At 40.0% G+C, this 13286-nt stretch overlaps 1 protein-coding gene and 1 long non-coding RNA gene across 12 annotated transcripts in view; one reads left to right on the top strand and one right to left on the bottom strand.

Annotated features, from left to right (window-relative positions):
• The window catches only part of LOC139991173 (uncharacterized), a 143964-nt gene that overhangs the window by 19005 nt on the left and 111673 nt on the right, over window positions 1-13286 (bottom strand). The window lies entirely within an intron of this gene.
• Window positions 1-13286, top strand: part of Mxd (MAX dimerization protein) — a 233250-nt gene that overhangs the window by 112208 nt on the left and 107756 nt on the right. For all 11 annotated transcript variants that reach the window (XR_011800738.1, XM_072011077.1, XM_072011079.1 and 8 more), the window contains exon 5: window positions 5862-5976. Coding sequence is in view for 10 of the 11 variants with exons in the window: in XM_072011077.1 (XP_071867178.1) it covers window positions 5862-5976 (115 nt within the window). In the remaining variant the exon portion in view is untranslated. The remainder of the gene's footprint in view (window positions 1-5861; window positions 5977-13286) is intronic.

Below are 13286 nucleotides of genomic sequence, written 5' to 3'. Positions count from 1 at the left end.
TTAAATATTTTCGAAATCGAAGAACGTTTCTATCTAAATGTTTATGGATATCGGCGTTTGTCGACGATAGTGAGGAAATATTCGAGACAATCTAATAATAAGACGGTTTTGTATCTTGATGAAACTCGCATACGTGTAGATAGTTGGTTAACTATCGGATTGTTTCATAAGTTATGGTAGTCTTGAAGTAACTTTCGAAGGATCTTCAGAAAACTTGGCGTTCGATGCAGCTGACTACATCGTTCTTGTCAGAATCATGGATATGAGTTTGCAAGACCTTCTAACGCCAGTTTGAATACTACCATACGGTTCTCCAATTATCCTCAAACGACTTTGCATATCCTTATATGACTTCTAGACTATCTTTGTGCCATCGATCATAAAACTTTGATTGATCCTGAAGCTACCTTAAACATTCTTCAGCTTATTTGGAATTACGTACAAGCGACTAAAAACTATCGATTCCTTTTCTGTCTGAAGTTTCGTGATACGGCCACGATATTAGACCGAACGACCGCTTTCAATATACGGTGGCGAACAGTTTAGAGGTAATCGAGCGGGTATTCGCGCGCGTACACGAGTTGTTGGAGCGTGACGCTCTCGAGGAGAGGAACAGGTAAAAATAAAGGCTGGGAAAAGCGAGGAAAAACAGCGAACGGGGGTGAATTCTGGCGAACGGGCCGCGTATAAGGGCGGCCGGCCTCTTTTAATAATTCAAACGAACCGATTACACGTTCCTTCTCATGGCAACAGCGCGTGGACCTAGTTAGAGGAGGATTACGGGACGCCGCGCCGGAGCGTTCGGTTTTCAAGCCGGCTGCTGCGCCTTTAAGCCGCTTACACTTTCGCCTCTGATGCACATCCACGTCCGAGTTCGCTTCTCTCTTTCTCTCCTCCCCCTCTCACTCTCTGTATCTCACTATCTTTACGCGATCGCTAATTTTCCATTCGTTGTAATTTAAGCAAGTTTCCATTACAGAAAATGATTTTTCTTCGGATAAACAATCCTATTATTTTCAAATACTTGGCATGAAAGAATTTAAGTATCTTTTTTTTATTAGATGTTTAATTTAGGTAAGCTTGGCAAAGATAATTATTCTATAGTGAAAAGATGGTAGAATAAAAAAAAATCCTTGGTTTAGTTTTACGTAAGAGTAAATTAATTTTCAGTTTAATTAAATTCCTCTTGAATTCCTTTAGAATTTCTGAAAGTATGCCTGGATCACAAGGTCAACGTCTTTTTTATCTTTTTGTTACGGAACATGAACGAATTAAATTTTTTATTTTCTTTCTCGAGTAAACGAATAAAAATTCATTCGGTTACAAATTCCACGTCTTCTTTTCCTCGACGATAGTTTCTTTCATATTTGACTAATGTCGCTGAATCGTAGGATCGTTACCATATAGGCGATGTACGATAGTTTTTATCTCACTTTCCCAAGGAAAGTTTAAATGGTTCTAACTCGATTTTTACGGACGAAAGAACCAATGTCGTGTCGGATAATCGAGTGTCTGGAATCGAGTGCTTGTCGCGAGTTCACGCGATACGACTCGATGCTTGTACATAATTAATTTCAGCCGTTGTTACCGTGTGATTTAGTGGCCTCCGGTGACTGTGGCTGGTCGAGCTGTAAAACTAATTGCAATTAATTGTAATTACTGTGCGCCGTTATTGGCGAGTTTTTGATCGCGCTTCTTTGTCTTCGTTTCGATGAGATTTCCGAGAAAAAGGATTGGTTTAAAATCAGGCTGATACCATATTCATTAAATTGTTACGATTATTACTTCGATTTTTTATGTCATTTTAAAACACTTGCGAATTAATGTGTAAAACGTTGTAAAGTTAAATATTTTAAAAGTTCATATTGCTCTAAGCAATTGTTTTACGACGCAATTTCAAATAGGAAATATAACTTCTACCGAAGCGTGTCTGACCATTGATTGTCTGATTTCCCTTAGCTCCTTTGCTTCGAAGCTGAACGAAACGATTATTTTCTCGATAAATCGTATTACGACGTACATCGTTACGATATTTGACACACCGAAAATGATGCACTAAACTACCTAATATTTTATTTTAAACTCTATGCATCGTTACCATGGTTGGTATATTTAGAATGTATTTATCATCCACGTAAATTATTTAAATTATTTAAAAACAGTCAAGGAAAAATCAGAAAGTCCACCGTGGAAACTATTGATCGGTGCAACAGCGGTTTGGTCAACGTTCGTCTGAGAAAATCCGATGGCCACATCTCTGGAAATTGAATATCTTATGGCTGGATCGATAACCGGTTGACGCGTCCGAAACTCGCAATACCTTCGACGAACAGTGTCTTCGTCTGGGAATAAAAAAATTTAATCAAGCATTTCGACCGTTTTGCGAGAACGGAAAATTCCCACGAAATGAATTTATGGTCTATCGGAGAATCGAGTAAGGCGATGATTACGAGCTCGGCCGGCTATTCAATGAAAAATTTTTGCTCGCTTCGAGTTCGTCTCCGTTCGATAATTTAAGTAAAGTTTCACCAAATTGCAAAATAAGATGTAACTAGAAGATAATTCGTGTTGGACGTTCACAAGGGAACATACTTTGTGGAAGTTTGTTAATGAGAGTAGGAAAGATTTTGTGTCTCGTGACTTTATCAGGAGAATAAAAATCGCATTCTCACAACTTTGATGTGACGGTTAATATTTTTAAAGAAGGCTTAATATAAGATGAACTTTAGCTTTAGAAAATATCATTTTAGCTAGACGATAAATGTCGCGGAAAGTAATATAATTTGTAAATTACGATAATTACACATAAATTACAATACTCCGTTTCAACGTCCGCTGTAAATATCTTAAATTCCAAAAAATGCAAAACTCCACTTAAAACGAAACAAGAGATTACATTCACAATGATTATACTTAAATTACAAGTCTCCATCTCGTACTCTCCAACGCAATAGTTTTAATTATCAAAGGTTAAAAAAAAAAAAAAAGAAAAAAACACAGCAAACTTCATTCGAAACAAAACGAAAGGAGCATCATATTACAACCATAATAATTATACGTAAATCACGGTACTGCCATTACTAAAACGCAAGAACGTTGAACCAGGTTCCGGAATTGGTGGCGAAACTAACTTTCGTTGGCGCGTCGTCGTCGCTTAAACGCAGAAGCCCTTCTCCTAAATGGCCGTGCATAACGCGTTTCGCGTCCAGAATGCATCCATCCAAGCCCGGAAACCGTCCACTCCGCGGCCCGCGAGACATAATACCGTTTGATGACGTCATTAAGCCGGAGCCAGCTTATTGTTTCTCGTAAAACGTACGTGCAAACGCGGTTGTGCGCGTCTCCAGACGTCTTTGCCTGGCCCGTTTCGTCGCCCGATGGCGAACAACGTCGCTGTCCTGAGAACCCCGACGTCGGCGGCGTCTCCATTTTCCACGGCGGAACAATAAACCGGGCATAAACTTATAATTAAATGGCTGTAATGGCGCGTGTTTGCCACACGTGACGCGCCTCCAACTTATTATTGTCGGACGCTCGAAATAAATCTTCGCGTCTCCGACCGTTCAATACATCTTCGTAGTTCCTTTCCGCGGAACTTGAGGGCAGTATCTTCTGGCCGGCAGCGTGTTTTTATGTATTAACGTTGATCTTCAAGTATTTGGATTTCATATTTATTTTAATTTTATTACCTCTCGCGTATTCCAACGTTTTTTATGAATCAAGTTATTCGGAAAAGGGAAAATACTCGAAGAGATAAAAACGTGAATGCAAAGCGAGAACAGCGGTACTAAGATACGAGATAAGAAACTTGCGAGTGTAAAATTTCTACTTACAAATTCAAACAGATTCATCTTAACCCTGCCACGATTCTCGAATTTGTATATCGCAATCTCGCTCTTGTTCCTACGAATAAGAAAAATTCCAACGTAAAATCGCGAAGAGAAATCACGCGCGTCGATGGCAATTCTTTCGTATTTTCCTAAAACGTGGCACACTTTTCGAACAGCGTTGAGAAACGTTGCGTTGCGTCGAAAATGCCCAAAAGGGCGCAGCAGGATTTAATCTGAAAACTTCCTCGTCGATGTATAAAACGCTTGGAACCTTAAACCGTTGCAGGGAAAGAATTCAAACTGCGCCGATAATCGAATCAGCCGACCGATATCTTTTCGCTGTACGAAATCTCTGCAAGAGTGGAAAAAAAAAAAAAAAAAAAGAAAAAAGAGAAGGATCAGCCCTTTTTCACCTGACTCGGTGTAAGCCATTCTCGGGCCGAATGGAAATAATTGCCCGCTTTGGTATTCCGGCTGTATGTTTATCGCGCGATTCGTTTGGCTAATGGGCCATGATGGCCGCGATAATCGGGATCTTATCGGTTTCTTCCGGACACTTTCGCGGCGAGCGACTCTCTGCACGAGGTCGGCTTGCCGTGGGGACGCGCCATGGGGATTCCCCCGTTCAATTTCGCCGTCTGTTTGCCGGCTGGATTCCGCTCCATTCGTCGCTGGCCGGTCTACGTGACGCGAAAAACGAATGCCACCCCGCGGTTTTCCCGTTGCCCGTGGGTAATTCGAAAACCTCCGGACAAGACGAATCGAGGCCGCGTGAAATTGCTCCGCGTTGGTCAGACTACCATAGCTTTACTGTCGGAGTTTCGAGAGATAACGTAAGATGGGTTGGCTGGTTGATTCCGCGAGGGTGGGTTTAACGGTACCGTGTAATTGGTGGCGCAGTTGCATCTATTTATTCACGTGGCAGATAAATATTGCTAATTAGTTCGTGCAACTGATTTCAATGTTATTTATAATGTACTCCGTCATGGTGAATCGTGGATCGCGAATCCATAAATAGGCTATGGATTTTTACGCATTTACGGGAAATTCAAAGACGCGGAGATATACAGATAGCACATAATATGCAAAACTATGTGAAATAACAGTGTGTCCTTTATGATAATCGGAAGATCTTTTTCTCTAACTGTATTTATGGAAGCACGAACTTTCGTCGAAACTTGTACCCTAGACGTAAGTAATCGGGCATTAATTTGTTACATTTATTAGAAAACGCTAGAAAATTCTGTTTTATTTCGTATTTTATATTAGAAGGTACATACAATGCGAATAAAATAGGAGGAGGACATCGTTAGAGGAACAGTGGTAGAAAATTAGAATATATACTATTAGCCATAAGATAGAATAAAGACGTACACTCGTTACATTTATTGGAAACCGCTAACAAATTCTGTGTTATTCGGTATTTCACATTACAAGGTATATACGACCCGAATGAAATAGGAGCGAGACTCAGAGAGACAATGGTAGGAGATTAGGGTATATACCATCAGCCATAAGTAGTCTAAAGACGTACACTCGTTACATTTATTGGAGAACTGTAACAAATTTCATTTTGTGCTGTGTGATAAATGTGAAAAATTATTACGGACGTATTAACTGGTTATTAATGGACTATAATCTTCTTATAAAATATATATTATTTATGTGTAATAAAATTAAATTCTTCTCGTCTATATTCGCTGCTTCTCTGGATGGTTTAAAGTACGGGGAATTTTAAGGATTGAAAGAAAATTACTATAATAAGCAAATTAATAAAGTCTGGGTATTAAGACCTCTAATTAGGATTAAATGTTCGCTATAATTCGACCATCAAACGTATAACGTGGCTCGAGATTACAGATTGTTATATTAAGATCGTATTAAAATTATATTTCCTATAATAGTTTCGCAGAAATGAAATTTACCTAAATCCTGTACGAGATGTGAAAATTTAAGAACGTTATTTCTGATAAATAAGAATCAGAGAGTCGTACACGACATGTTAAATGTTTAATTGGATTTTTGTTACAGGAGGGCGCACCTCAGAAATTGCCTCGAAAAGTTGAAGGTGTTGGTTCCGTTGGGTCCTGAAACCTCAAGACACACCACGTTGGGTCTCTTGACCAAGGCCAAGCGTTTTATCAAGGTAACACTGCGAATTTATTATCAAAATGTTTACCGTCAAAAACGAAGGTTCATTTTATTTATACAGTTTACGATCTAATGCCTTTAAATCGATAGTTTCAAACATTTTACGATTTATGCTCTTAAATCGATTATTGCACGCATTTTACAACCTGTACATTCTCGCAAATCGCAGCAGATCAGATCGAGTTCTTAAAAGAACACATTCTCGCGTCGTTTCCGCCCAAAAAGCTCAATTCCTGCAACTTTTAAATCACAAAATGTCTCGATAATCGTTGATCACGCTCGTTGAATACTAAAATGATTCGAATCTCTCAGCATCGCACGACGCTTTTCCGCTCGACCGCGAAGTCCTCGTCAATGAAACGCATTATTCTTCCCGACGATCTTCCGCCTCTACCTAATCTCCGCGAAGCAAGTTCGTGCAAACAAATACACCAAAATTGGCCATAAAACTGTGCAAGAGGTGGGGTACGGGTGGTTTGAATATTTCATGCGGTGTTCCGCGAAGAAGCCGCGGTTCGCGAGAATCAACGAGCAAAAAGCACTTACGGAAAACATCAAGCTGCTTCTCCGCTGTATCTATGCATCTTCGCCTACACACCAGTCAAAAAGAAGGAGAAAAAAGCGAAGTAAAAAGAAAGGAGGGAAGACAAGAAAGTGGGGATGGGGGATGGGAAGGGAGGAGAGATTTCTGGGTGGAAAGGGGGTCGGGTAATTAGCAAGAAAGATGGCGGAAAAGATGGCCGAGTGTGAAAAGAATCGCGGTCGAGCACGGTCGATAAAGAAGAGAGATAGAATGAAAGAAGTCCAGGGGCGGACAAATAAAGTATTACACCGGTCGTCTAGTCTCTGCGAAATACGAACGAGATGCGCCCCTTTTGCCTTACCCTTAGGTGCTCGGTCTTTTTCCATCGTTAGAAACCGGCCTGTTCTTCGTTTCCTCTCTTTCGTCTCTTCAATTCCTCGTTTCTACGATTTTACTCTTTGTCTTTGGTTTCTTCGCTTTTTGCAGTTTGCCCCTTCAATTTTTGTTCGTTTCTTCGACTTTTTTCTGCTCTTAGATTTCCCTTCCTTCCTTTCACTTTAGTTTTCACGTTTGATTTCTTTGCTCTTCCCAGTTTGACTCTTCAGTCCCTTCCCTTTCCTTCGTTCTCCGCCCTCGATACTCTTCGTTTTTTCGTCTACTCTTATCTTGCCCCACGATCCATCTTTCTCCTTCTTCTTTTCTCCCTTTCTTCGATTTTATTCTTCGTTCTTGGAGTTTGACTCGTGGATTCTCCTTCTTCTTTGTTTGATATCAATTTAGTCGGTAGCTGACTCGGTTTCGTCTCTTTTCTTCGTTGCTGGCTCGACGATAAATCGCAGCGTTAACGAGCAACTGGCCTTAGATCGCTAATTAGCAAATCTCACCGCTTGAACGCTATAGATATATATGAAGGTACCTATAGGTTTGTTGCAGCTTTCGATAGGTCGGATTTTAATGTCTACGCGATCCAGGTTTCGTGATATGTCAGGTTTATACCAACTAGCAGGGAAGGCTCTTTTGGTTGGTGAACGTGCAGGTCTGCCGTGAGACGTAATCGATAGCATGGGAAGCTACAATCGTTGATCGTGGGACTGGAGACAGTGGGGTTTTAATAATTGATATATTTTATTGAAGCGAGATATTTCCTGTACTTTGCGTAAGAAAGTTGATAGGAACTGCTTCGTATAATTCAAGAGTCTATTCGATACATCAGGGGCACGCGTTCTACTGATATTAATTTTAAAATATACAAGGTGTCTCATACCACCGAGACAAGTTACAGCTGTAAATCAACCGAAGATAAGGTAAAACCAAGGATGAACTAAAGAAATATATCGAATAAACATATTTTACTATAATTTGAACGATTTTCTAAATTCTCTAGGTTTCAGGAATTTGTTCAATACTACCTACCGTGTTCTTTCGCTCAACTTGGTCACATTGCCTGAAAGAATATTTTACATCCGAAGAAAATGTGCAAAAATTCCAGTTGATTCGTATAATTCCTATGTTTACAAATTTCATATCGAACATCGTTAAAACATTACGAACATTACAAACATTTCCCGTTTATTGAAACGAGATCAAGATGGAAATAATTAAAATAAATATTTGAGGATCGTACTGCAGGTTAATTCCGTGATATTACTCAGCCAGCTAATTAAGCCAGGTCAACGTTAACGCAAATATTCCACTCGAAACAAAGGTTCCACGTGGGTGGAATATTTGCGCAAAAGCACAAAGAAGAAACGGACAAGTCGTACGCATTACCGTGGATGGTTCTAGATGAAGGAGATCCGGGGACGTGGATCGACGCGAACAGAGAAGCGAGTGCAATAGGAATGGAGGACAGAGTGAAATCTTGGCGCGGATATCTAATGCACGGCCGCGTAATGTACAGGTACCTGCAGCGGCTCGGATTGATGTATACCGAGAATCTCCCACGCGGACTCTGTATGCATGGGCGAACGGTGGATACGCGCCGTTGCACGCTGTTCTCTGTATAAACCGTGGCCTGCAGAGAGAAACGGAGCGACAGCGGTTGCGCGGGCAGGCGGGAGACCAGGGAACATAGACAAACACGCGTGCATAGTCATAGGCGATGCACGCACGCACGCCACGCTGCACGCCATTGTGCTGGCCAGCCTGTAATTTACTAACTACGCATCCATTGTCCGTCGCCACTCTCTCCTCGCCGCGACACCTTAGCCAACCTTCCTCGTACACCTCAAGGGGAATGTCTTGGTTTCTCTTTTGGCTCCTCTCGACCCGCGAGAGTTCTCGTTGCGTCTCTTCGCATCAGTTTACCGTTGGATTTTCTGGTTCCTTCGATCGATGCGTTGTTAACGTTTACGTTGCAATTCCATTTATCGAAACTATGCTTTGGTTAAATGTATCGTTACCGAGTGAATTTGCACTTATTTGGATGCGAAGTTGCATTACGCCAAGGCAAAGACCACTACGCGCATGGACACGGCAGTTCGGTTAGCGTCCGACTCGTATCGACTGAATCTACTGATCCGAATACGAAGTTCTATTATGCGAAGGAGAAATTATAGTAAGGAGAATTGGTGAATCGTAGTTGTATGACGAACTGTTTCTTATTGGCAGGTTTAGGTAAATCGAAAGTCGAGAGATTCGAGATCGAGTTAAATATGTTTCTGGGAAAAATTTGTATTGTGAAGTAGAATGAACGAAAGCAAGACTTTAGACGAGACTGTCTTCAGACTGAATATGTCTGATCGTGCCAGATCTGTATGGGAATACAGCGAATAGATAAAGATTTCAGGTTCTAGGATATTCAAAACGGCACAAGCTCTGCACTTTTCATTAAATAATTGGAAAAATCCTGCAGCGAACAGCGTACCACCTGTTTCCATTCTGCCCTCCTCTCGCCCTCTTCCTGTTCTTCTTTATTATTTTCTTCGCTAAGAAAGATTAAACCTCGCCCTATCGCATCCACCGTATCCTCACCTTTCACCCTCTTTCATCTTCCAACTATTTATCTTTCTCCTCTTATCTTCCTTCCCGTGTCACTTCCGCTCTCTTTTATTTAGGGCAATATTCCATCGCGAAAGAAGATCTCCATTCTCGCGTCTCGATTCAATGTTTCTTTATTTTTTATTTCCTGTTTTCATTCTCTGTGAAGAGAATTTATTTTCTATTTGTTTTCCATACTTTCCAATTCTTACTTTCGTTTCCTTTTTTTTTTTTTTCGTTTAAATAATTAATGTTGTATTATTTTTCTCTCTCTGCGTGTGTTTGAATGTTTCTATGTTTGTACGCTGTATGTTTCTGTGTTTTACGTTTGTAGAGTACCGAACGAAATGGAATAATAAGATGATAAATATTCCTCGTGACGCGTAACCAGCACGATACAGCTGCATCGAGTACGATGCACCGGTGCAACGCACCGAAGCTCGCGGAAGAAGAAAAGTGGGACTGCGATTGCGTTAAGGAACACGACAATGGTTGGCTTCCGTTTCACGAATAATATCGCGAGCCTCTGTAATGGAGGTGACAACGACTCAGCCGTTCTTGAAACGTTGCTTCAACTCTACGAACGATAGGAAGCCATATACTTTGAAACAATTATAATTCGAGAGATAATTATTCGAATAATCGTTGGATGATGTGACCTCAAACATCGAGTAGTTGATAATTTCCTACGTCACACTGATTTATTAAAAAATTTATCTTCCTCGGTTGCATCGCTTCTTTAGTAAATTGACGATACATACTTATAGACTGAACGAATAGATTTTGTTTAACATAATTGTCACGTTCATAGGATCGGAAGATAATCTTTAACAAGAAAGCATTCGTCTCCAAGAGGTGTTTTTCCATTTTTATTTCACCATCACGGCCCAATATTGGTTCTCATATTACGTTAGAATGCTTGTAAATTAGTATCTGAAATATTGTAAAATTACATATTTTAAACGTTTATATTTCTCTAAACAATCGTCGCTTGAAACAGCTTCGAATAAAGGTAATATCGAGACGCGTCTGATCATTGACTGTCCGATTCTCCTTATCTTCTTTGCTTCGCGTAGGCAGCTCGAACGCGTAGTTTCCAAATACACAAATTGTCTCAGACAATTTGTAGATTGCTGCGACGTTTGGTACGCGAAAAACAACGTTATAAATTATCTGATATTTTATTTCTAAGTTTTCATTACTCTTTACATCGCGAAGGTTACTTCGAAACGTTTTAAAGCTCTTTTATGGTATTCTTGGGTAATTACCATCTAAGACAGTGTGAAACGAAAAATAAACTAAGTTAACGATCAATATAAAGGGTGTTCGATGCGCAGGGAATTTTTATTTTATTATTACGATATTAATGTAGAATCTTTCTTTCAACCTATCCCCGGTTTACCATATGTATAAAATTCGGCTAGAAATCGCGTTAAAATCATTGGAAAACCGGAGGGCAATCCGTCAGGGTATCGCGATGGCTCGGTGACATAATAAACAGTGAAATTTAACGTGGCAGCTGCATGCCGTGATTCGTATTCCGCGTGGCACGTCGCGAGCGTACGTCGTATCAGGCTTTATTGGCCAGTGGGACATATACGTAGGTTCCACCTTGCGTCAAGGCAGGATGCAACACTACGTGGAATATAAACTGGCGTTATTCGATCGAAGAATACGCACGCACTATCGCATAATGCCTCTGTGCCAGCATTTTATCTACATTATTCAACCACCATACGGATACGCGTTTCACCGTATTAGTGTCTTGAGATAATTGCAGGAAACGCTTTCGCATCTAGCAGAATCGTCATGATACTTCCATGGGAGTCATTGGCCCGCTATTGTCGTTTTTATCTAACTTTCTTCGCTAATTCTCTTAATGTTTAAATGCCTGATGTTTAAAATCAATTCGCTTCCTAGACAAGATTAAATAATTACGTTAGGTTAAAGATATTATCTCGCCTCTGAAATTACACATCTTTCTTTTATCAGAAATGTCTGCCTTTTAAGCGCAATGCTTGTGCCAATACACACGGTGCGTTGCTGCTGAAACACAGGAAAACAAAATTGCAATATTTGTGATAGCAGCTTTACCTTGATCATCGAAGCTACGCATCATACGCGTCACTAGTGTTGGATATGTAATGGTTGGACATAGACTACATATTTTTCAAGATAATCTCGTTCTCCTTTTATTTCCAAACAATGAACGATTGATCCAATTGAAATATTGAACATCGAAGTTTCTACTTATTGTTGGCAATTATTCCAACAAATAAGTTACTTTCTTTTACTATGTTTTTTTCTAAAGTAAAAAATAATAAATTAATCGGAACGACTAATTGGCTGAAAGCGTTATTTTCATTTCTTATTTCTGATAATCTATATTTTCGATAAAATTTGTCCATTTTTTAGCATAGTCATCGCATTACGCAGAACAACACGTATTTCAATAACACGAAGACCCGTGACACATGCCTAAACGTCCCACATACACGGAACTAACGCAGAGTTTCTAATATTTGAGTCACTCGATCGTCACCTCGACTTGCTAATTGAAAGATAAACTCTCTGGATCGTTCGAGGGCCTATCGCGGTTCCCATATCGAAAGCATGTTTCTCTCGGCCATGGCATTGTTTAAAACTGATTGTGCTATCGCACGTGTGCGTCATGTGCATCCTCTGTCCCTGCCTACACTGCAAGCTGACCAACGTGGACACGCACATGCATATTGCAGCGAGCTGCACAACCCAGAAACGAACGACCGTGGATGCATCAAGTAATGAATATTCCGTTTCTACGCGTTACGCGCGCCCCGGCTCCGTTCAGCCGTAGCCCATTAATTCGAAAAATCTCCATCGATTTGGAGCGAATATATTAGCGTTGTTGACGGACCGTGGAGTTTTTTTTTTGCAGCGGAACTCAGATTATGCGATTGTGTAGAAAATCCGAAGGATTCATATCGGTAGATCGTGGACTTTCGTGCATTTACAGGAATTTCGAAGGTGTACAATTGCACAGATTGTTCATAATACGGGAAAAGATACAGAGTATGCAAAGCGCTTAAAATATCACGAAGCTTTTTATAATACTCGAAGGATAAAAAATAATCTTCCATCCAAGCTGTACTTTTTTAATCGTATTCTCGAAAATCTAAATTTGCATAAAACTCTGTACGTAATATAGAGATAGATGATAACGTATCATAGCGCTTTCTGTAATACTTGACGGATAGAATAATGTTCTAGCGCAATTATATTTTTTTAATCGTATTCTCAGAAATCTAAATTTGCATAGAAATTTGCATAGTAGCCTATATATTTCTAAGTTTTGTATAAGTTATATAACAGTTGCAAGTTATATGACGCAAGGCTGAATGATTCGTTCATCAACTCCTAGCACAAGCCAGGATACTTAGAAACGTGAAATTTTGGAAATATACTCCTTTTGAGACGTAGGTGTAGGATAAAAAAAATTATTACAGTAAAAAAGATACATATGCCACGAGTTGCTAAAATCGAGGATGTGGAATTCGGTGTACGAATTTCTCGTTAAAAATAAGCGAACAGGTGTTCGGGCGTTTTTCGAAATTTAACTCCCGAAGGATGTTTAAACAGAGAGTAATAAACATAAATTAAATACTGTGCGGACGAAATCATGAACGCGCAGCTAGTTATAAAACACTCTTTTACTGGTTTTAAATTAAATACAGCAGCACCGCGAGTCATTGAACGCCGATTTCTGTGAAAATCGTGAAAATATGAATTGAAATCTCGCAGAAATTCAGGCGTAAAATTTAATT

The sequence above is a fragment of the Bombus fervidus genome, chromosome 9 (genome assembly GCF_041682495.2).
Source record: "Bombus fervidus isolate BK054 chromosome 9, iyBomFerv1, whole genome shotgun sequence".
Taxonomy (NCBI): domain Eukaryota; kingdom Metazoa; phylum Arthropoda; class Insecta; order Hymenoptera; family Apidae; genus Bombus; species Bombus fervidus.
The sequence above is the reverse complement of the archived record's forward strand: the minus strand, read 5'-3'. Positions and strand labels throughout refer to the sequence as shown.